This window comes from Hippocampus bargibanti, linkage group LG07 (assembly GCF_051943395.1).
Source record: "Hippocampus bargibanti isolate YZ-2025 linkage group LG07, ASM5194339v1, whole genome shotgun sequence".
Classification (NCBI taxonomy): Eukaryota; Metazoa; Chordata; class Actinopteri; order Syngnathiformes; family Syngnathidae; genus Hippocampus; species Hippocampus bargibanti.
This window is the reverse complement of record NC_142740.1, coordinates 12,690,657-12,713,431: the sequence shown is the minus strand read 5'-3', so window position 1 is coordinate 12,713,431 and position 22,775 is coordinate 12,690,657. Positions and strand designations below refer to the sequence as shown.

The following is a 22,775-nucleotide window of genomic DNA, read 5'->3' as shown; positions in this document are numbered from 1 at the left end:
CAAAAAAATAATTTTCCAAACAAATCTGTTTGTCTGAAAGATGGCTGTAATGTGGAAATAATGATATTATAAATTGTAACAAAAAATGAGAAGTATTATTCACAACTTACTGTCACTGCTGTGACTGGCTAGTACACCGGATAGATCCAACTACTAGGGATGACGTTCACATTAAAACAGACAATGTATTCAACAGAAAGTTTTTTTATCGCATTTGGAAGATGACAAAATTGAACAGAATTTGTATGAAAATCGCGATGTCAAAAGATATGTCAGACACAAAAATCAGTGGGGTGAAATCCTCACCAACAGAAAACGAAGTATGGAGGCTGTGTATGGAAGCAGCTAAGGTGTTTTTCGACATTTTGCATAGACAAAATTTCCTATAGTTTCCGCTCATTTGTTGAGTCACTTGTGACTATAAGAGAGCATTGTCTTGTACTTTCCGACAAGTTTAATTTGAAAACCAGCTTATATTCAGTGTAAAAACAAAAGTGTATTTCTCATACTGGAAGTACTCATAACTACAAGGTACTATATTGAGAATTTCAACACGAGTACACACATTGTCACGTTAAGCAGGGTACAAACATACTGACAAATTTGTCTGATTATCAGACAAACTGATTATCCTGAATGATTGTGCCATGATATGAGAGTGATTTTTCTTCACCCTTCTGCTCTGAAAACGGTGCTGACAATCGTAATCATTGAACCTGTTCAATGTTTGTACCGCAACTGCTGAACCTGTTCAATATTTACTTTGTAAACATTGAACCTGTTCGATATCCCCAACCTCACATAGCCATAGACAATTTGCTTCTGATGAGAAACGGATCGTCAAATAGGAGGTGACCTGAAGCGCATACTGTTGCCCGATACAAATATTGAGGAAGCGCGCCCGGTGGTTTAATAGTTGCATAACAGGTCTCCCAAATCATTGATCACCGTGAAAATGACAAGCGTTTGAACCACAGTGCAACTAAGCAAGTTAACATTTATAGGTCACTTTCAGATAAATGACACACATCCGGTGTGAAAGGGAACCCATGCGCTTGTTGATCAGGATATCATTATGACTGTGATGTATTGAGTTAGTAATCCAAAGCACATGGCACACTTAACAGCTACATGTATAGACAAACGCTGACCTATTTTTCATCTATGGGCTCTCTCACATTTCCAAAACTAATTATGACGATGTTGAAATATTGGTATGTGTGTACCCTGCTCAAGATACATATCTCAGTTCTCTGTGAAATTGTGCATGTTTACATCAGGCAACAGGCAGAGAAACAAACTGTAGGCATGGCTATTTTTCAGGCAATAATGTACAGTATCCTATATTCTGCTGTGACTTGGCAAAGGTGTGGAACAAATATATTTGGAACTGGAAGGGAACGTTGAGCGAATGCTTTTTACCTGAAGGTGAAAAGCAGAGAGGCATTTATATTGCACGTCACTTCAATCACTAAAAATCATGTAGCGTTACAGTGAGAATGTTTTTTTTATGGATTTGCAGTATGAACATAAATGGAAGCACATACAAATATATGTCATTCATTTCGACAGCTAAACACAACTTTAAACATGAAGATCATAAAGCAGAATAGTAACAACTAACTCAGTAACTGGTTCTCCAGAGCAGTTACGTCAAAGTGGCCGTGTTTGCACTGCACGGGATGTTACAGCAAATTCAGAAATGACCCCAATTGTGTTAATTTCTAATTCAAGACAGAAAGGCACCGACCTGTTGCTATACAATCTTCTTCTTTTCCTTTCGGCTTTTCCCTTCAGGGGTCGCCACAGCGAATCAATGTTTTCCACCTATCCCGGTTTTGCGCATCCTCTTCTCTCACACCAGCTACCTTCATGTCCTCTTTGACCACATCCATAAACCTCCTCTTTGGTCTTCCTCTTGGTCTCCTGCCTGGCAGTTCAAGGCTCAGCATCCTTCTCCCGATATAGTCACTGTCTCTCCTCTGGACATGTCCAAACCATCTCAGTCTGGCCTCTCTGACTTTCTCTCCAAGGCCTCTAATATGAGTTGTCCCTCTAATATATTCATTCCTGATCCTATCCAACCTGGTCACTCCCAAAGAAAACCTCAACATCTTCAGCACTGCTACCTCCAGCTCTGCTTCCTGTCTTTTCTTCAGTGGCACTGTCTCCAGTCCAAACATCACGGCTGGTCTCACCACTCTTTTATACACTTTTCCTTTCATCCTAGCTGAAACCCTTCTCTCTCACATCACACCTAACATTTTTCTCCAGCCGCTGACTGTGTTTTGGGTGCCACGGGCCTTTATGCGACCCGAGTCACCCAAGATCACCAATGACATTTGTTTGATATTCATTCTAGTCTGGTGCTTACACAAAAGTGTATTCTGCGCTGTTCCCGACACAGTCTGGAGGGATGTCACAGAACTGCCAGGTTGGAGTAAAATTATTTGAGCGGCAAATCGTTAAAACATACTTGGACATACAGTGATACCTCAGTTTACGAACTTAATTGGTTCCCAGAAAGTGTGTGTAAGGCGAAAAGTCTGTCTGTCAAACATTTATTTCCAATAAGAAACCATTAAAAATGAGAATAATCCGTACTCAGGTCCACATAAAACATAATTTTCTCTGAAATAAGACTTAAAACTACACAAAATATACCTTATTTTATTTATAATAAATATGCTATTGTATTGTAATTAAAGAAATAAACTGTACAGTAGAATAAAGTTGTTTTATTTACCTTTGTGATGGTAGTTATCAATGGATTACGAACTTCCAGGTTGCCTCTTGATGATATCAGAGTGAAGTTGCCCTGCTTTCTCTGCGATAATACCCTCACTCACAATGTCCCCTGCTAGCTGCATTTCGTTAATCCAAATCAACAGAAGTTTTTCAACCTCTTCTGTTGCCTGAGACCGTTGCTTAGACAACACAGAAACACCCTTTGCCACACGTAGCAATGGTCGCCTTAACATCCAGGTAGTGGGATGCTACGTCACACAAACGCACACCTCGTTCATGTTTCTCGATGATCTTCTTCTTCTGCTCAACCGTAATTTTGTTTTGTGTCCTCTTCGGCTGAACACTAGCCTGTGGGGGGGGGGGGTTCCCATAATAGGAAAAATATCATTGTAAACAAACCACGTATGCACTCAAGGAAAGGGGTGATGAAAACTAGTCTGCCAGCCACCCTGGTGCTGTTTGTGTGTTTTGGTTCATTTGCCAATGTCAAGATCTGGTTGGCGACCAACCGGTGGCGCTGCCGCCCCCGCCTGCACCTGCACAGGTGCTGGTCATCCCGATCAGTGGCAGACTGCCACGTTCTGATTGGCGACCAACGGGCCTGCAGCCGCGCAGGTGTTGGTCGTTCCAATCAGTGGCAGTCAAAAACCCCGGCACGACCATCCGGTGTCGGGTGTGTAGTGTGTATGCTGCACCCTGTCAGGTTTGTTTCATTTTGGTAGATTTTTACTCTTGGTTTTCTTCGATACTTATTCTGTTCAGATGATTTTAATGTTTAAGATTTTTTTCCTGCTGACTTTATTTTAATACAATTTGTCCAACACAACCTGATGCTCCCTCCTGCCTGCTTTTCTTGGGATCCACTACCGCCATCACCACCTTGCAAACCGTGACAGCCAAAAACTAGTTCTTATGCCAAGATTATATTCTTGCGAATTTAATTTCGTAAGGCAAAAAATTTGTAAACTAAAGCGTTCGGAAGCTGAGATATCACTCTAAATTAGAGCGTAATATTAGGCTAAAATAGTACAAGTGTAGCAATTTTCCCCTCATACTTCCAGAGGATATGCATTTCCACATTTTAGCATTTGGCTTACATTATACTGGCATTATAAAAATAAGTAGTAAAGATTATTTATTGATAATTTGTGTTGTTTGTTTTTTAATCTGATATTTCAAATTTCCCCACCTCTGATGCCACCTTTTGAATTGCACGTTATGCACATCAAGTGGAATAATAAGAAAAGTACAGAAGTCAATCACTTGCATATATAACAAAACCAGAAAAGTATAAATAATGTTTCCTGACCTAATGTTCTAATGTATTAGTATAATGTAAGCCAAATGTCACAAGTATAGCTGTGTGTATTCTCGAGTCTGAATGTACACAAAATATATTTTGTGAAGATTTAAATTGTATTCAGGAGAAGGTTCAAATGTATTTGACAGTCAAAATATTTTTACTCCACATTCCGCACTCATGGGACAAATTGTCTGGAAATAGTAATTATATTGATAGACTCTAGCCTACGGACTGCCCAAAGGCAGGTGAGATACACACCAGCACATCTGCGCAACTTTGGTGGGGAAAAGCGCTTCAGACAACGGATGGATAGACTACGTGTTTGTCAATTCTCTAAAGCAGACATCCTTGACCATCTTCTAAGATTTTTTGGGATTTTTTTAACTGTATGCCCGAGAAACTACTTAATGAATTTTGAATTACTTAATTTGAGATTTTTGAAATATTACAATAACTGTGTATATCGGATTAAATGAGTTCATTTGCAAATTCAACTTTGGAATGATTTTCCTCACCCCTACGCAACAGGCTTCTTGTCAATCTAAGTCATACAGTTTGACTTAATCAATACTTTGCATAGCTCATGACGGAAATACCGCTCAGGTTGACATATTTCTTCCTTTCACCTTTTCCGTCTTCTATCTGCTTACCCGCTATTGTCTTCCATGCAGCTCCAATTTAGGTTGTGTGTGATGCGATTGTCCACGTTTGAAAGTTAAGTTCTGGTTGCATAGAATAGCTTCTATTGATCACATTAGCCATTCACTCAATATAATTTCAGTAAAGTACTGCAAAGATCCACATGCACGCCTCAAATTAAAAAAAAAAGAATAATGTTGTCTGCAAAACCCATATATGACATTAGGGTGAAAACAGATTTGATCTTGCCATTTATCAACTCCGTTGTCAGTGAGGAACCCGAAAGACAAACATTCCAGCATTGAAGAAGATCATTCTAGATGTTTTACTTTCATACTGATGATTTTTGAGATCTTCTCTCAGTCTTCTCAAAGTCAGGGCGCCTGGCTTTGATGGGTATCCAAAGGCTGTGCGTGCATCTTTGTGCTGAGGAGGGAGTTGATGTAAGGCCAAATCCGATCCGTTTCTGTCCCAGAAAATGAGTTTAGGATTCCTTGCGACCTGAGTGTAGAGGTAAGAGAACAAGTACCCAGTATAATGCACCATTTTTTGAAAAAGGTCATAAAATACTTTAGTTGCATCTTTACATGGCACTCCAAAATCATAACAAAACTGACCAATCATTCAGAGTCATGTTAAATAAAACACATTAAGTTTCTATTGGTTCTTTCTGTGTCCATTTGTTGCTTTTGGAATCTGAAGTGAGATGAATACATGAACTGTGCAGCAACGTTTGTTGCGAAAAATGAACATAAGAATTGACTGACTTGTATAAATCGATGACGGGCTTTGCCACATCTTTGTAATGTCTCAATCTTGCCATCAAAGCTTCCGGTTTGTCGTCATCGTGCTGGATCAGCGGTTCCCCTGTGATATCATCTTTGCCCTTCGTAGCGTCACACGGTGAAAAGAGAGAGAATAATATCAAACCTCAATAGACCAAACATGCGGGGCCATTAAAAAAAACCTCAGATATTCTCTATATTTGGCTAAAAACAAGCTTCATCTTACGTGGGAGCCAGTGCAGCCCCATGGAATGCAGCTGCCACTGTATATAGTGTATTGCATGTTTTTTAATGTTATCTTCTATTAGGTGGTATGAACTATCCTGTTACACAAAAACAACAAGTTGTATTAATAGAGGATAAAGTTCGGGTGTCTCCTACATTTTCTTTATCGAGTTCCATGTAGTCGATAAAAATGACAACACAAAACTGAGGGTCATTTTGTATCACATGATCTGTGCTCTTCTGCCGCATGATAACGTTGCACAGCAATATGACTATGACTCATTTTCCTGTGGCAACTCAAAAACTGTTTCTGTTGAGTCAAGTCTTGATTGAACTTCAGTACTGAATATGTTCACTTCACTGCAACACAAATCGACAATTGAAAGAAAAGAAGTTTTATTGCATTAAATAAAACCCCTATTGATTGTACACACCTATACTTGTACGATATACCGTCAGAGGTGAGTAGCGTAGCCACAAATTCACTAGAAGTAATAGTGCTATTATTTTATAAAAAAAAAAAAAAAACTAAAGAAATAAGGATGTGGACATCTCCTTATCATAAATGAAAAATGGTTCCCATCTGACCGATCTTGTGAAAAAAAAGGGGTGGCGGGGGCACATTTTAATAAGAGCAACTTTTCAGTAAACAAAAATACTCAAGTACTGAGTAACCCAGTGGTAAATGGTTTGTTTTCAAATTATAGGCCACACAAAATTGCTTTTTTTAAGACCTGGACTTGAGGTGGGTTGAAGCCCATGTTGTAAACTCGGCCACTGCCCAGGTGGATCCAGCGGTCGCTCAGTCTATCTTTAAGAGTCTCATAAGGGATGTTGAGACTGATCACCAAGTCAAGCTGATACAAATTGTTCAGGGATTGGGCCTGGGCAATTGTCCGTGGAAAACCTGTTGAGAAACAAGAAAAGACAAAGTCGGGTGTGACACTGAGACACTACCCATGCTGTTAAATATGTTAACAAGGGGAAAAAAATATGAGCCAAGTAAAGCAGCTTGGGTCTGTTTGGGAGGATCATTAATACCTGTACTTTGTGTGGGTTTTCCATCTTACTCTCACAGTCTGAAAACATTTTTGTTAGTTCTGAACCTAGCACCACAAAGTTACTTTCTTTAGGAATATAGAACCAGTTTGAGAAAGAAAGAAAGAAAGAAAGAAAGAAAGAAAGAAAGAAAGAAGGGAAAAAATGTGAAGGTCGCCTGGTTGCATTCAGGACTTGCATGCCTTTTAAAGGACAACCGACGCCCCCACACAAGTTGTGTCCATAATTTGTAAAATCGCTTCAAATGACTTCTACTGAGCGTATTTTACAAAGATTCCACCGCATATAGCATTCACTTTCATAACATATAATAGAATAAGATAACGTTTTTTTGTGAAATTGATTGAAGTTTTAGAAAATTATTGCAATATTAATGAAGATTTTTTTTCCAAAACCTGCAAATTACAACAAAATGCATTCACAACAAGTCACATATGCATGAAATAAACCTAGAATGCATTTAAAATAATTCAGGATGTTTTTATTTGTGGTATGGTTTAAAACATGGAATGCATAGGTTCACCTTGCATTGCTCACAACCTGTTCTTGGCTTGCGACATTTTCTTTGCACACTCTTTACATGTTCTCTTTTTATCCAATTCTACTGGCCAAAGGAGGGCAACAGTGTCATTCTCCTTTTCTTCTTTTCCTTCTGTATTTGCCAAACAACTGATGAGCTAAGTTTGTCCTGAATTCTAACTGAGTCCTTTTTCGGAGGCGACCTGTTCTGGTTTGGAGAGTTTCATCAGTATAAATCCATTGCAAATACAAATAGCCACTAGAAACCAGAACAGGTATTTCCACCATTTGAGTGATTTCCTGGAGATTGGATTTGCCTTTATTAGTCTAGCGTATGAAGCACGTAGTTGATCAGCCCGAAAGTATTTGAATGGTGATAGAATGGTGATAGAATACATCTGACACGACTGTGTCAGATGCCAAAATGTCTTCATCAACATGGTCCTATATTACATTCTGATCAGGATCTGGAAAGATATACAGTACATGGTTATTTTAGAAAAAAAACATATGGACCTCCGTTTCAATAATCCTATTGAGAATGCAAAGCTATGGGGTACTGCTATTAGTGGAAAACGCACCATTCACTTACAATTATTCGCATTGGGTACCAAGTCAGGATCAACAATATCATCATGAAAATAGCGTTAGCGTTAGAATGTTCCGAATTCGGGACACTCCTTATTTTTAATATTTCTCAGTAAATAAACAAGTTAGCGTTACTTTATGCATTTCAGTATCAAGGTAAACCTCTTCTGATTGCTCATAAAATAGTTACAGTATACTTACGTGGTATTTCATCCATGACGAAAAATAGAAGGTGCTTTGAAGATGGGGGAGAGCACTTGTGTTGCGCATGAAGGAGATGATGTCACTGACGCTCTTAAAGGCAAAGCTGCATATAATCTGTTGTAAAGGGACATGTAACTTGTGCCGCATCAGTTTCAATCGGCACTGGAACTGCTACCATTCATTTTCTCGATGTATAAGCACAATCGTCCGTGAAGGGTTAACATCTATTCACGGCCCGCCTGTGGTCGGCATCCAGCATTATTTGTTATCGCTTCAGCCTGACTGGAGGCGTGACTTGGGATACACGGAAGTAAAAACACAACGACTGTAGTCGTTTGCCGGGAGGAATGAGTTAAAGGACAACCGACGCCTCCGGACAAGTTGTGTCCATAATTTGTAAAATCACTTCAAATTACTTCTACTGAGTGTATTTGACAAAGATTCCACCGCATATAGCTATATTTTACGTTTCAAGACTTGCGCTGAATATTCAGGAAGTCTTGTTTTTGAGTGGGTGACGATACCGACCGTGACATCATGGTAGGTATAGTCACTGACCAAGAAAGCGACACACAATGCATTTTGCGGTACTTTGTTTGGTCTGAAAACTTCGTGTTGATCCGTATTGATGGCGAAATTAGAAGGAAAACACATAAATAACGCGATGGTGAATCATTGTGTGTTGCACCAAGACTACTATTTGATACTCGCTGACACAAATTCCCAGCAGACAAATCAGCCCATTTCCAACGGAGCTTGGGCGCCATCTTGTGCATTTTCTGGGACGCTACATTGCTGTCATTGACGGCTCAAATTGATATGGGAGGACTCTTTTAATCGATTGCAAACATTTATGCTTTCCTCTTCAGAACTATTTGAATCATATTCATACCCGGATGAGTAACAAGAAAGCGTCTTGTCCGAATCTGAACTCCGTGAGCCCATTGTTTTGTTTCTTGAGCAAGGCAAGACAACCTGCCGTGATGTCACGAACTGGGGGCGGAATATTCTGAAAATCCCTACTTTCGAGCTGATTTGTGGCAGTTTTTGGACACTTTTAAGTCATTTTTATTGGTGTTTTGCATTTGACTAAAATATCGTGTTTTGGGTATTTTAGATGCTATAAAACGTTTTTCTGATGTCAGTTAGGAAACAAAAAAATTGTGTCGGTTGTCCTTTAAGTCTCCACGAGGTGCATTTTGTCAAATTGTCGTGGTGCGACATATTTTGATACACTAATTAAAATGAAAGTAATTTACCAACAGATCGCTCTAATATTACTCTACAGATGGGTCATGGAGAGTTTTCCCATGACACAGTGACAAAAAGATTTTCGAAAAATAATTGTCAATTTACACTTTAATTCAGCACAGTCAGAGAAATATTTTGAAAGGTAATTTCCTAAAAAGTACTTCTCTATGAACCTTGAGATGCATGTTTTTTACAGAAAAAATATGGTGTTGGATCATGTGGTAAATAATTGACTCAAGTAAACAAGATGAATTGTGAGAAACTAAGACAGAGAAAGGAATTATTTGGTATTTTGTGATAAGGTAAACATGATTTGATGTAGTCTTCTTGAACTGTACCATTCTTGGTCTATGAGTGAAGCATACATATGTACACTGTATATGTAATGCCAACTGTATGCCCGACTGTGTGCCAACTCTTTTTTTCTGACCAACCTCAAAAAGATATGTTTACTGATTGATTACTGATCCTGCTTCCAGTTTAATCCTGTGACTCAAGAAGAAGTAGTGTTTATCAATGTTTGTCCACAATTAAGATACTAGATAATATTTATAATATTTATAACTCTGAAAAAGACAGAGACCTGTTTTCCTTTTAGGACAGCTCCACCAAAATAAAAGAGACATATGTGGATATATAGTTAAAATCATCCCCTTCCTAGGTGGGGATCACATCCACCACAACCCCCAGACACACAGCTGCCTTGTCCTGCAGCAAAACATCTAGACACCAAATTCCTCTCAGGCAGGGTGCTTAAATAGCCCCTACTCCCGTGTGTACCACTTTGTGTGTTTTCAAGTCAAATTTGTGCTTGACAAATAAACATTATTCTATTCTAGATGTTGATCGATGAGAAGGTTTCTTCAGCCGTCATCTGTACAAATTTGAAGGTTTCGGACGTTTCGCCTCCTATCCAAGAGGCTTCGCCAGCGAACTAAAGACTGACTGGTCGTATCGGCCCTATTTATATAACCCTAATGTCCAGACATGGCGGCGCCGGACACAGCTATGATAGGTCCCTACTCTCAGGTTAGGGGGAGCAGAGGACCACTCCCTGTGGCCCCACTGATAGGAATGTAGGAACTATCACTGGGGCCACAGGGAGTGGTCCTCTGCTACCCCAACCTGAGAGTAGGGAGTAGGGAGAGTAGGAATGTAGGAACTATCAGTGGGGCCACAGGGAGTGGTCCTCTGCTCCCCCCAACCTGAGAGTAGGGACCTATCATAGCTGTGTCTGGCGCCGCCATGTCTGGACATTAGGGATATATAAATAGGGCCGATACGACCAGTCAGACTTTAGTTCGCTGACGAAGCCTCTTGGATAGAAGGAGAAACGTCCGAAACCTTCAAATTTGTACAGATGACGGCTGAAGAAACCTTCTCATCGATGGACCACTCCTGTACGACTGAGAGCTTACACAGACATATTCTAGATGTTGTTTATACTGACTAAACAATCTGTATGTAGGTACATATTGGAACAGCATTACAGATGGAAATTTTGCTTTAAAAATATAATCAAACTTGTATGAAAATGATCATTATACACATATTTACATGATGATGATAGAAATGCAATGATGCATACATTTGAGTTGAGCTGAGTTGCTGCAAATTAGGACACACCCGACGTGGAGGTTTCAATACCACAAGTTCATTGTGCACAGATGTAAAAGCTCTCTATAGAGCATGCATAACTTCCTCCTAAATAAGTCATCTGAGAAAATGGGGGCGGGGGAAGTTGGCCAATCACTGTAAAGGAACGCTTTCCAGACCCATCCCCAGTCATTATGGATAAAATTACATGGTATATTTTGTATATTATAGCACCACACAAACAATAGAGATGATTTGTAATAATGTATTAGAGAAATAAGTAGTATATATTCTTACCATCTAAAAGCCAGCTCTGGCCACTGAGTTTTTCCAATCTGGGCATCATTAGCCTGGTCATCACATGATCGGGCACAAGCATGCCTTTCTCCACATATGTCTTTACTTCCACTCCCGCCTCTGGATTCCAACAGATCGATAATAGAATCAGTTCATTTATTGATTTAAGAGTTCTCCCTCTGGCATCCAAATAAGTATTAATTTTGGCTGCTATGCATTGGAGGCAGCAAACTCAATAAATCCCGAATTAGACTGTAAGACAACAGTTATTGAACATGGAAAACAACAAGCTTCCTTCAATCTGCTTTGAAATAAGAGTTCTTCAGTGTATGGATCCTGCTTGAGCATGAGCGAAATACACTCCAAACAGACATCACGGTTGAATGCTAGTTATTATAAACCTCACACTGATTCGCTGTGGCCGAAAGGAAAAGAAGAATATTATCATTATTGTTGTTATGAACAATAGTATCATTATTGCTGTATTTATCATTGTTTTTGGAACAAATTCCATTTCACCCCCGTGTTTATAGTCAGTTTAACAAAGACAGACACGTAACACGTAAGCCATTTAATTGTCTTAATGGGTAGCTGACAAACAAACGGGTAGAAAGTTACATGGTCAGTTGCCTTGCAGAATGAGGAGTGAATAGATGTCAAAAACACATTTGCTCTTACGTTTAAATGATTCAAACACGCGTTTGTAGACTTCAAAAGCATCCAACTTCAGACTAAATAAGAAAAGCTAGCTTTACGCATGGTTCCATGAACAATATCTGCTTCATGCATCACGCACGTGTTAATAAAAACAAACATTCGTGTTCCTGCTGAGTTAGGAGGCGAAGGTTCAAGTTTATCTTACCTGTATTAGCTGCTATGCTCTCGCGTAAAAAGTGACCACTAGATAAATACTGAAGGCCGAAGCTTTGGGCGATCCTCTCTGATATGGTTCCTTTACCTGAGCCTGGAGGACCCATTATAGCAGCACGGAACAACTTGGCCATGTCCTTCGCTCAAAAAGCAAATAAAGGTCTTCTCCCGCTTGCACGGAGTGATGTTGCTAGTCCCGTTTTCTCTTTGCAAGAGAAGTAACCAAAATTACCTCGTTTAAACAGGACACTCCCAACAACCTCCACGCATATGAGACACGCCCGCTAGTCTGCTCCAATGTCAAAATTAATTCCTGTTTAACTTGAAAGTGTTCGAACCTTTGCGTAAAGTCTTCTTGGTCGCAGTTTCCGCGATCATTCCTATCAAAAACCTTGTTTTTTCCTTTTCTTTAAGGTCTTCTTTTGCTTACATTACGGTAGCCCATGTTTTTTTTAATAGTTTATCCACGAATGGACGTGAGAGTCTCTACAACGCCCCATTTTACTGCGCGCATCATTCAGGAAAAATGCGGATGGGTGATTCACAGTCACGAATGTAGCAAGGCGTTGTGGTATTTGTAGTCTTTTTTTTAGATGGCGATGTGCACCATTATATACACTGTTTTTAGAAAAATATACGGGACAAATTGACACTTTGTCGAATATAACGAATAATGAACACCGAGCAGCGTTTTGCTGTGCAAAAAAACATGTAATGTGGTCCTGTACCTTTTTCTTTAGTGACAAATATATGTATAGTAATTTGTCCAGAATATGAGATCAAACTTGCTGGTTAATTGTCGCATGCCACCGTACTGGTCTACAATTGGGTCATTAAGTTTGCATTTTGAGAATTGCCAAGCACAATGTTCTACTTGTTCCAGCAGAGGGCACAGTGGCCGACTACGACTCCGAAATTCAATTAAGGTAACAATGTTTTTGAAAAACAGGGTTTTTAATTTTTTTTGGTTTGTTTTGAAGAGAAAACAGACGAAAAAAAACATAACCTAATCAACCATTAACGCTACACATTAATTATTTTAATGGGATCATCTAGTTTACTGTGTTATATAATAATAATAATAATAATAATAATAATAATAATAATAATAATAATAATAATAATAATAATAATAATAATAATAATAATAATAATAATAATAATAGGGCGCCCCGGTAGTCGAGTTGTTAGCACACCGGCTTCACAGTGCAGAGGTCGCGGGTTCGCGTCCCGGTCCGGCCTCCCTGTGTGGAGTTTGCATGTTCTCCCCGGACCCGCGTGGGTTTTCTCCGGGTCCTCCGGTTTCCTCCCACACTCCAAAAACATGCATGGCAGGCAGATTTACCACTCCCTAGGTGTGAGTGTGAGAGTGACTGTTGTATGTCTTTGTGTGCCCTGCGATTGGCTGGCAACCAATTCAGGGTGTCCCCCGCCTCGTGCCTGAAGACAGCTGAGATAGGCTCCAGAAACCCCCGCGACCCTAATAAGGAATAAGCGGTACGGAAAATGAGATGAGATAATAATAATAATAATAATAATAATAATAATAATAATAATGATAATAATATTTATAAGGGCCTTTCAAATCTCTCAAGGACACATTCCAATCAACATAAAAGTTTCCTGCAGGTGAGCAGCGGCAGCCATTCACACCTGCGTTCAATGTTATACATAAGTTACCTTTAGAAATATTCCAGTGGTTGGAGAGTATATAAGGTATTAGTCACTGGGAGATACCACCACACAATGGTTCACTTACATTACGAAATGCCCTCCCATACTAATTTGGCGTGTACTTGTTTGTGATGAGAAGAGTGCAGCGTGTTCTACTGGAGACACGTTTCTTGTGGGTTCTACATATAGATTATTCTGATTCTGATTTAAATACCGATTTTGTTTTTACTCCAATAACAATGCCTTTTTGTAAATAAGTGATCATATTAAAGTTGTTCAAGAGCACATGACAGCTGTTTTAGCTAACAACTGGACATGACTATATTTTATTATACTGTATATATGCGTGTGTTTTAAACTGTACGGCATTACCTTCTGCTGATATGAGTTGGTTTGATTTCCACAATTTTATACTAAACTTTGAAAAATCTATAAAAACAGAGAAGACTTACCTTGGGTCTAGCTATGGTCATGTCGACTGAATCATGTACTAAATCTCTACAGTGCAAAGGTACATGTTTACATTAGGTTGTTTGTGGCCATCATGTCTCAGGGCAAAATGGATGGACATGTCAACACAAGGGAATTTATGGAGGCGGGGTTGCAATTGACCATCCAAACCCAAGTTTTTATATATATATATATAATTATAATTATTAAATTATGGCGGAAGTGATGCAACAGCGCACATTATGGCACGAAGTCCCGCCCATAGTAGTCAAAACTACTTGGACAAGTCTATGGTGAGTCGCATTTTTCACCTGGATTAACTCGCATTTTAATGATAATATCTTATTTTGTTTCCCCTTTTGTACTGTCTCGTGCAGGGGTGTCCAAAGTCGGTCCTCGAGGGCCGCTGTCCTGCCTGTTTTCCAGCTCTCCCAGGAGCAACACACCTGATTCAAATGATCAGCTCATCAGCCAGCTCTGAAACAGCATCAAAATGGTCCTGATGATTTGAATCAGGTGCGTTGCTCCTGGGAGAGCTGGAAAACAGGCAGGAGGGCGGCCCTCGAGGACCGACTTTGGACACCCCTGGTCTAGTGTTATCTAATTAGTTCCCTGATTCCTTTCGAGTCCAGATTACTTTTTGTGTCATTATTTAATTCAAGTTTTGTCGAGTGGAACTTTGAAGCACATGTACTTCATCGTGCTTTTCTGTTGCGCAGTTAATCACAAGACGAAACCCATGCAACTTCACCCATCCCTTCTGTCATACTGTGTTGCAGGTAATGATGGTTTCATTTCGTTTTTATTGTACAATATTTCGTTTCTTGTGTCGGATCATTTGGCCGTGAGTGTTAGTGGCGTGTTGAACTGTACTGCCATTATCCAGCGCACCGCGTGTTTGCATGTAAATAACAGTGAACTTGTGTTTTCTCTTTTTCTGTAAATAACCACTATACGATCACACGTTGTTCATTCTGTTTTGTTATCTACAATGTTTTGCATATTGAGAACTACTTGGACAAGTCTATGTTAATCACAAGACGAAACCCATGCGACTTCACCCATCCCTTCTGCCATACTGTGTTGCAGCAATAAAAGAAATAAAAAGACACATTCACACGTCTGGTATTATTAAGACGGCAGCAACATGGAGCGCAAGATAGTCACTGTTGTGACACCCGTCACACACACACACACACACACACACAAACACACACACATATATATATATATATATATATATATATATATATATATATATATATATATATATATATATATATATATATATATATATATATATATATATATATATATATATATATATATTGCCCTAAAATGTAACATTAATCAAATTTCAAAAACGTGTGGCAGCTTAATGGAGCTCTCTAAATTGTGATTGCCTGGCAACTAGTTGTCTGAAGACAACTGAAGACAACTGCCTGAAGACAGCTGAGATAGGCTCCAGGACGCTACGACCCACGTGAGGACAGATGGCTTTTTTTGCCATCATGCATTTTTGCATGATGGCATGCATGCATGCATCGATGGATGGAATTTGAAATGTGGACTCATAACATGCATTAGCCCATCTCAGATGAGCTCAGGCCAAGGGAAGCTGATGGCATTTCTGCTGTTCACCTGTTGAATATTTCAAACTGGTGTTATTTGCACATTCCCAACTTTGCATTTGCAACATTTATTGTCTCTGTACCATTTTCTTTCGAATTTGCTGCTAGCATCAGATTCCAAATGAGAGAATATTTTGTAAAAAATCAAAAGCGTTCATTACTCTGAATAATCACTCTTTTCTTTGTCGTGCATTTGACTGAATGTAGCCTGAAAAGGATTTTCAAATAACAGTAATAGTGTATTTTTTTTGCTTTTGACACAACATCCAAACTTCATTATTGTTTGAAATTGTTAGGCCCTGCAGAGTAATTGTCTTTAAAAATATAAATGGAAGGGCCAAAGTCACATTTCACATGCACATTTTTTTATTGCCTGATACTCATGCTTTTATGAGATGAAACAGACGATTACTGGGCAATCATGGCAGCTCCCCTCTATTGCATATGAATCAGGATGATCAAAGTGCATATGAGGCTTGAAATTGTAGAAGTAGAATTATATTTACTCTGGTTCATAATGGATATTGGCACATATGGGGCATACCTACAGGTAAACTGCAACACGTCCCCTTGTGTAAATGTAGTTGGCTGTGCATGTGACATGGGAAAATGAAATGTATTATTATTAATTGGAGACTGCCTTGAGGGACATCGCGGAGCATTCAATCAACCTGCCATGCATGTTTTTCTAACGTGGGAGGAGCAAAGCTGAGTACCAAGAGAATATCCACACATCCATTGAGAGAACATGCAAACTACGATATAAAACCTCGGACCCCTGCACTGTGAGGCAGACTTGCTGCCTCGGTCTCAACAAATTCAATGTATTTAATTTTATTTATAATCGTCATATACATTCAGTCTATATTTTATAGAAAGTACTGTACAGTACAAGTAATCGTGAGCAAACATCATTATGGATTTTGATGAGACGAACCTGTATGTACTCTAGTGGTCAATGTCTATGCATTTTGTGGTAATTATGATTGGATCTAATTTGGTAATGTTGTGATCCGCCAAGTGTTAACAGAATTTTTGAGAAATATGCAAATAATTATTTTAAAGATGAACTCTCATCATTGTTATCCGAGCCAACTGAAGCACATACAGGTCTGTAATTACTCTGCTCAGCAGAAATAATATACGTACTTGAATTACTTGTTGCAAGCCGTTGTAGCTCCGTCCCTGAGCTGTCAAATATTGCTCACGCCTTTAGTCAGTAAGCAGACTAATCCATAACAAGTCGGAGGATCAACCTGCTTCAAGGTCCGTTTGAAACATGTCTTCTTTCCGTAATCGGAAGTCTATTTTTAAAACCGTGAACATCTTGTCACATGGCATTGGAGAATTCAATAACAACAAAAATGGCGACAATCATGCTACTCCGTGTGCTCTTTCTGCGTCATTTACAAAATCATGTAAACACGGGACGCTGAACCGGCGGGAAGCAGGTAAGCGAGACAAATGATATATACCGACGCGTCGGTGGTGTTTATAAAATTAAAAGCTCATAGGATCTCGTAGCATTCTGTTTGTTTTTGTTGAGAAAGGGGTGTGCGCGCCTGTGTGAATATGATTGTGTTCGTGGGTTTGTGTGTGTGTGTAATCGCGCACTATTGGGCGTCAACATTTGGCTGCTTATTTTTATGATAATTATTGCACTTTTCTTTTACAATTTAAAAACACCCAACATCTAAGTGTAATACCGCAAACGTGTTTGTTTTATATGATTTTGTTTGTTTAAAACTGCACCAATCATGGGTACTGTTGTAATATAATAAACGTATGGTTGTTATTGCGCGATAGCAGTTTACATATGTCGCAACGCTGTAATTTTTACAACGAAATGTTTACCGGATTGGCGGTTACTGGTGTGAATGGCACAACCTCTTTCCACGGCAAGCCCATATAGACAGTATATATTTGGTGTTGGCAATAGATGTGACTTCTCAGGTTTGGCCGTGTTTTTGTGGAACTCTTACGACACGCGTCAACATAGTACTGTCAGCGGGTTGAGCTGCTGGCTTAATGGAGTTGTTTACATGAAGTGCAGAAGGCTGGACTGAGGAGAAAAAGGAGGAGAAGCCGCCACGTCCAACAGAAGCCACCCGAGGGGGTGGAGCCTCTGACGAGATTCATAACAAGTCTGACGTCACTCGTCCTCTGCAACTGGTATGAATAATGAAATACATACACATTTCCCCTGCCATGCTGGAGCAGGACCGATGATGAGAAAGGAAATGTGTTTGTGGTGTACACGTGCAACCATGTGCACAGAGGCATCCTCATTAAAATACAGTGGTATCTTGACACAGAAGTTAATTTGCTAAATGGCCAAGCCCGTAACTCTCCATACGTCAAATCAACATTCCCCGTTGAAATTAGTAGGAACTCCATTAATATTTTCCCAGTCCACAAAATCTACCATGGGGGTTTAATAAAAACAAATAGCACTGTCTTATATCAAAACATCATGGTAGAGAATGGAGGGAAATGTATTGCTTTTTTTCACCATCACACTCCTCCCTTCTGACTCTGGCCAATTCTTCATCCTATGTAAACTCACTCACAATTAGCTATTTCATTCTGCTTTGTCATCTAAAACCTTTTATCCACATTACGGGAAACACCTTTGTATGGCGGAGATCATGCCTTTAAGACCAAAACAGTCAATTTATATCAATAGCTGTTCCTACTCTGATGCCTTCTGTGCCAAGGCGTCTATCATGACCCAGCTCTACCTTCTGTTCTGCTATCAGATCACAGTAATCCCTTGCTACATTGCGGTTCGATTATTACGGCCCTTGATGCATCGCAGATTTGTTTTGAACCTAAAACAAAAAAAAGGCTGCAAATGGCAACGAAAATCAGTTCAGTACAGTACTGTAAAACAACACTGGGTCACAGAGAGAAGCAGACAGCATTGATTTGATTTACTGTTGTTATTTATTCATCCATTTTGAGGCATTACTGTGCTGCTAATGCACAAAACCGGACATTAGTTCAAGAACCAAGAACATCGGTTTTATTTGAAAATAAGTCGACGAATAATGTAAACAACATTTTCATCGCTTTTGCTTCCTGTACATTAATCATTTTGACATTCATGTGATGCCGCGCCTCCAACTCGGGTTTTTCTTTTTTCATTTGTCGTCGTGCTGACTCGGGCCAAAGCTGATTGGCCGAGAGACGACACCACTGGACAGCATTCAACCGACCTGAATGCTTGTCCCTCTTCCTGTTCTCGTATCGCGTTAGTTCAGGTTACGTACTGTACGTAGTCTCATGTTTTCATTCGTTCTTAGTACGCCCCCCCCCCCCCCCCGACAATGGCTCCTAACTGCCATGTGCCTTCAAAATCATCCAGGGAACCCAAAAAGAAGAGGAAAATGAAGACAACGAATGAAAAAGTAAAATTAGTTGACAAAGTGAGGGCAGGCGAAAGGTATGCCGCTGTTGCACACCATTACAACGTCAATGAATCTACAGTGCGTTACATCAAGAAAGACTAGTAGTGTACCTGTAAATCAGATACTGTATAGATTGTATGTTGATAGTGGACTGTTTATATTATTGCATTAGAGTTTTGTACTGTGCTACAAACATTTACAGCGCTTCTTTATGCATGTCCTTTACTGTTACACTAAATTTGGCCTTAAACATGTAAATAGAGTAAAGTCTCGTTATATCGATATCGGATATATCGATAGTCCCGGTTATATCGATACTATTTCTATGCACGCACGGAGAAAATTACATGCAAACAGGGTCGGAGAAATCGATAGTCCCGGTTATATCGATATTTTTTCGGACTCCCTTGAATATCGATATAACGAGACTTTACTGTATATATATTTTTGACTCATACACATGTAAATTTACCAATACATGTCGGGTTCTCTACATTGCTTTTTTTAGCCTATCGCGGCTGGTCCCGGTCCGCATTATCCATGATAAATAAGGGATTACTGTATCTATCACCGTGGCCCCACTTTCACTATTACACCTGTGACATACAAGTTCACTTATATGTCAAACCGATTGACCATCAGGCTCACTAATATTACTTCCTAGATCCAATGTAATTGTCTCAAATTTTACTGTATGAAATCTGACATAATAGGTCACCCACAATACCAAATCGAAAACGTCATCTCTCCTTTGACAAATCCACTCCCTCACCCATCCCCATTCTCAGAGCCTTGACGATGTCATGGACAACAATCTCAATTTAGTCCAAAATAGATTAAAGAAGTGACAAAAAAACAATTTTCTATCACCTTAAAAATATCACGTGCCTTTGCTCCTCTCCGTCTTTCTCTTTTTCTCTGCAGCTGAAATTTCACATCCATGCCATTATCTCATTTGACACTCAATCATATAATGGCATCCTATACGGCACACCCTTAAATCTCTTCAAAAGCCTTCAAAACTCTTCCATGCACCTTTTCTTTTGCACCCGCATCCACATTACCGGGTCTACCAGAAACTTTAGCGGCTTTCGATCTACTATCCCATCAAATTCATAATTTTCCTTCTCCACATAGGGTTTAGAAACAGATGTAAAGAAAATGACAGTCATTTATTTATTACCACAACCATCTTCACATTCCGCCCCTAACAAAGCAGATGCTGGTTTTACTGTATATACGACATTATCTGCAGCCTGGACACTTCTAGATTTCACGGGCTGCCCTGGTTCAGTTATCGCAGTGCTGATGCTGTCCTCATCAAAGGTACAGTACTGTGATAACTGAAGGATGGCTGCCAACTTGACACTTATACAGCGGACCAATTGACCAGCAATCTTTTGGAGCAGCATGTGGAGAAATGTGTATACTTATGTAAACCCCCCCAAAAATTACGGTCTTTTACACGTTCAGTTCACAATGTGATTACAGTACACTATAAAATGAGAAATGGCAATATTATCGCATTTTTGTGTTTTGTGTTTCGATAATAAATATGTCTTACGGAAATGTGCTTATGCAAATGTGGATGTATATCTTATTAACAATAAAAACACACTGCTGTTGTACTTGAATAAACATTTTGGGTAATTCTACTTTACTTGGGTATCCTTGTCTACCAACTTTTTTCTTTTACTTTGTGCTTTCTATTCCGTCGCTTGTCAAAATACGCTTGTTTCTTTTTCATTCTCGGTGCTTGACGGCACAGAGTAAAAGAAGAGAAGTACCGTAAATGTGTGAATGGGATCTTGGTGGTGAAAACAGGAACAGCAGCAAAATGGAGGAACATTAATCAACTATTTAATTAACAAAGAAGATGCAATCAGGATATTGTCTCTCATGACCTTATTTATGCAAATTCTTTGACAATGTCTCCCAAGAATGACACAAGGTGAATGTGTTGTAATGTGCTCTCAATATAAACCACTTGTTTCCTATATTAAAAAAAATCTCAATTAAATCCTTTTACTCATTCAACTAAGTTGCATGTTTCAGTTGTTATCATTCACACAGTTTGCATCTTTTTTTAAATCAGTTCACAACATCCAGGGTACGTACATTGAGTGGGTGACCTACAAATCCCGGGATGTTACTCTCAACAATAAATTGGACTGGTCCTCGAACACAGATGCTCTAATCAAAAAGGGACAGAGTCGCCTCTTACTACTCCGGTTACTGAGGTCTTTTGGCGTTCAGGGGTCACCTTTAAAGACTTTCGATGACTGTGGTCGCTTCAGCCATCCACTATGGAATTGTCTGCTGGTCAGGCAGCATCACCACCCGGGACAGGAAAAGACTGGAGCGCTTGGTCAAGAGGGCCTGTTCTGTCCTGGGCTGCTCACTGGACACTCTGGAGGAGGTGGGCAACAGATGGACGCTTGCTAAACTAAAAGCTATGATGGACAGCCTCTCCCTCCCCCTCCTGCCCACCCTGACAACACTGGGTAGCTCCTTCAGCCAGAGACTATTACACCCGCGCTGCAAGGAGAGGTACTGCCGCTCGTTCCTATCGCCTGCTGTCAGGCCTCTCAATTCTCAATAATCACATGTGGAAAAAAAAAACAAAAAGACGGGACTCATGTACTGTAAATATGTGTTGATGCAATACAGCTACATATATATCAATATACCTTTCTTGATACTTGCGCTATGTACAGTTTTTTTCTGTAACGGTTTTGCACATTTACACTATACATCTCAGTCTGCTGACATTTTTACTATGCTTAGCATATCTTGTTTTTCCCTTTTCACCCCCACCCCATCCCCTTTCAATTAAAGGTTTTCTGATTCTGATTCTGAACATTAGGAAATAAATGGCGGTGTCTTTTGTTGAGTGCGTATATGCATCAACCATATTAGAACTCTCTTAATTTGGATTTTTTTTCTGTTGTGCCAAGTTACTGAAAAGGGTTTTGTAAAAGATAGTCAAGATGCATTTTTACTTTTGTACTGAAGTACATTTCAGACTGTACTTTTACTTCAGTAAAGATGATGGATCAGTACTTAATTACCTTGTTACTACTTACGTTCTCAGTGTGAATACCTAATTCCCACCTCTAGTCACAGGTAATCTGATGACCAATGAAGTCCCGTGCATGACAATATATTACGAAAGGAAAACACAGTTGTACCACTCTGGGCTTTGACTCACGACATGAAGACAAACAACCACCTGCTCTCACTCACAGTCACACCTAAGGACAATTTAGAGTGTTTAATCAGCTAGCCATGCATGTTTTTGGAATGTGGGCAGAAACTGGAGGACACGAAGAAAACCCACGCGGACCTGGGGAGAACATAATACAAACTGCACACAGGGACACTGGAGCAGGTCTTCAACTCGCAACCTCTGCACTATGAAGCCGGCGTGCTAACCAGCGATATATATATATATATATATATACACACACACGCTACGTATCCACTACATTGTATATCAACACAATGTATTGCATATGTAACGCCT

At 39.6% G+C, this 22,775-nt stretch overlaps 1 protein-coding gene across 4 annotated transcripts; it reads right to left on the bottom strand.

The window, feature by feature from the left end:
- Positions 1–188: 188 nt before the first annotated feature.
- On the bottom strand, positions 189–12,776 carry ak4 (adenylate kinase 4). Of its 4 annotated transcripts, none has more exons than XM_089000540.1 (5): positions 12,173–12,763; positions 11,215–11,334; positions 6,435–6,607; positions 5,458–5,576; positions 189–5,191 (listed from the first exon to the last, which is right to left on the bottom strand). In XM_089000540.1, exons 1-5 carry the CDS (start codon positions 12,216–12,218, stop codon positions 5,065–5,067), a joined length of 585 nt encoding a protein of 194 aa, XP_088856666.1. In that variant the 5' UTR covers positions 12,219–12,763; the 3' UTR covers positions 189–5,064. The 4 variants fall into 4 exon arrangements, with proteins under 4 accessions (XP_088856666.1, XP_088856667.1, XP_088856665.1 ...); XM_089000541.1 differs by having other exon boundaries at positions 12,423–12,763; XM_089000539.1 differs by having other exon boundaries at positions 12,077–12,607.
- Between the last annotated feature and the right edge of the window lie 9,999 nt (positions 12,777–22,775).

Bases quoted from the DNA above. Each gene is read 5' to 3' on its own strand.
- ak4 (XM_089000539.1), bottom strand. From the start codon at position 12,218: ATGGCCAAGTTGTTCCGTGCTGCTATAATGGGTCCTCCAGGCTCAGGT. The intron at 6,608-11,214 runs GTAAGAATATAT...GTTTCTCAACAG, and splicing joins CCAGAGCTGGCTTTTAGATG to GTTTTCCACGGACAATTGCC. The intron at 5,577-6,434 runs GTCTTAAAAAAA...GACGCTACGAAG, and splicing joins TCAACCCACCTCAAGTCCAG to GGCAAAGATGATATCACAGG.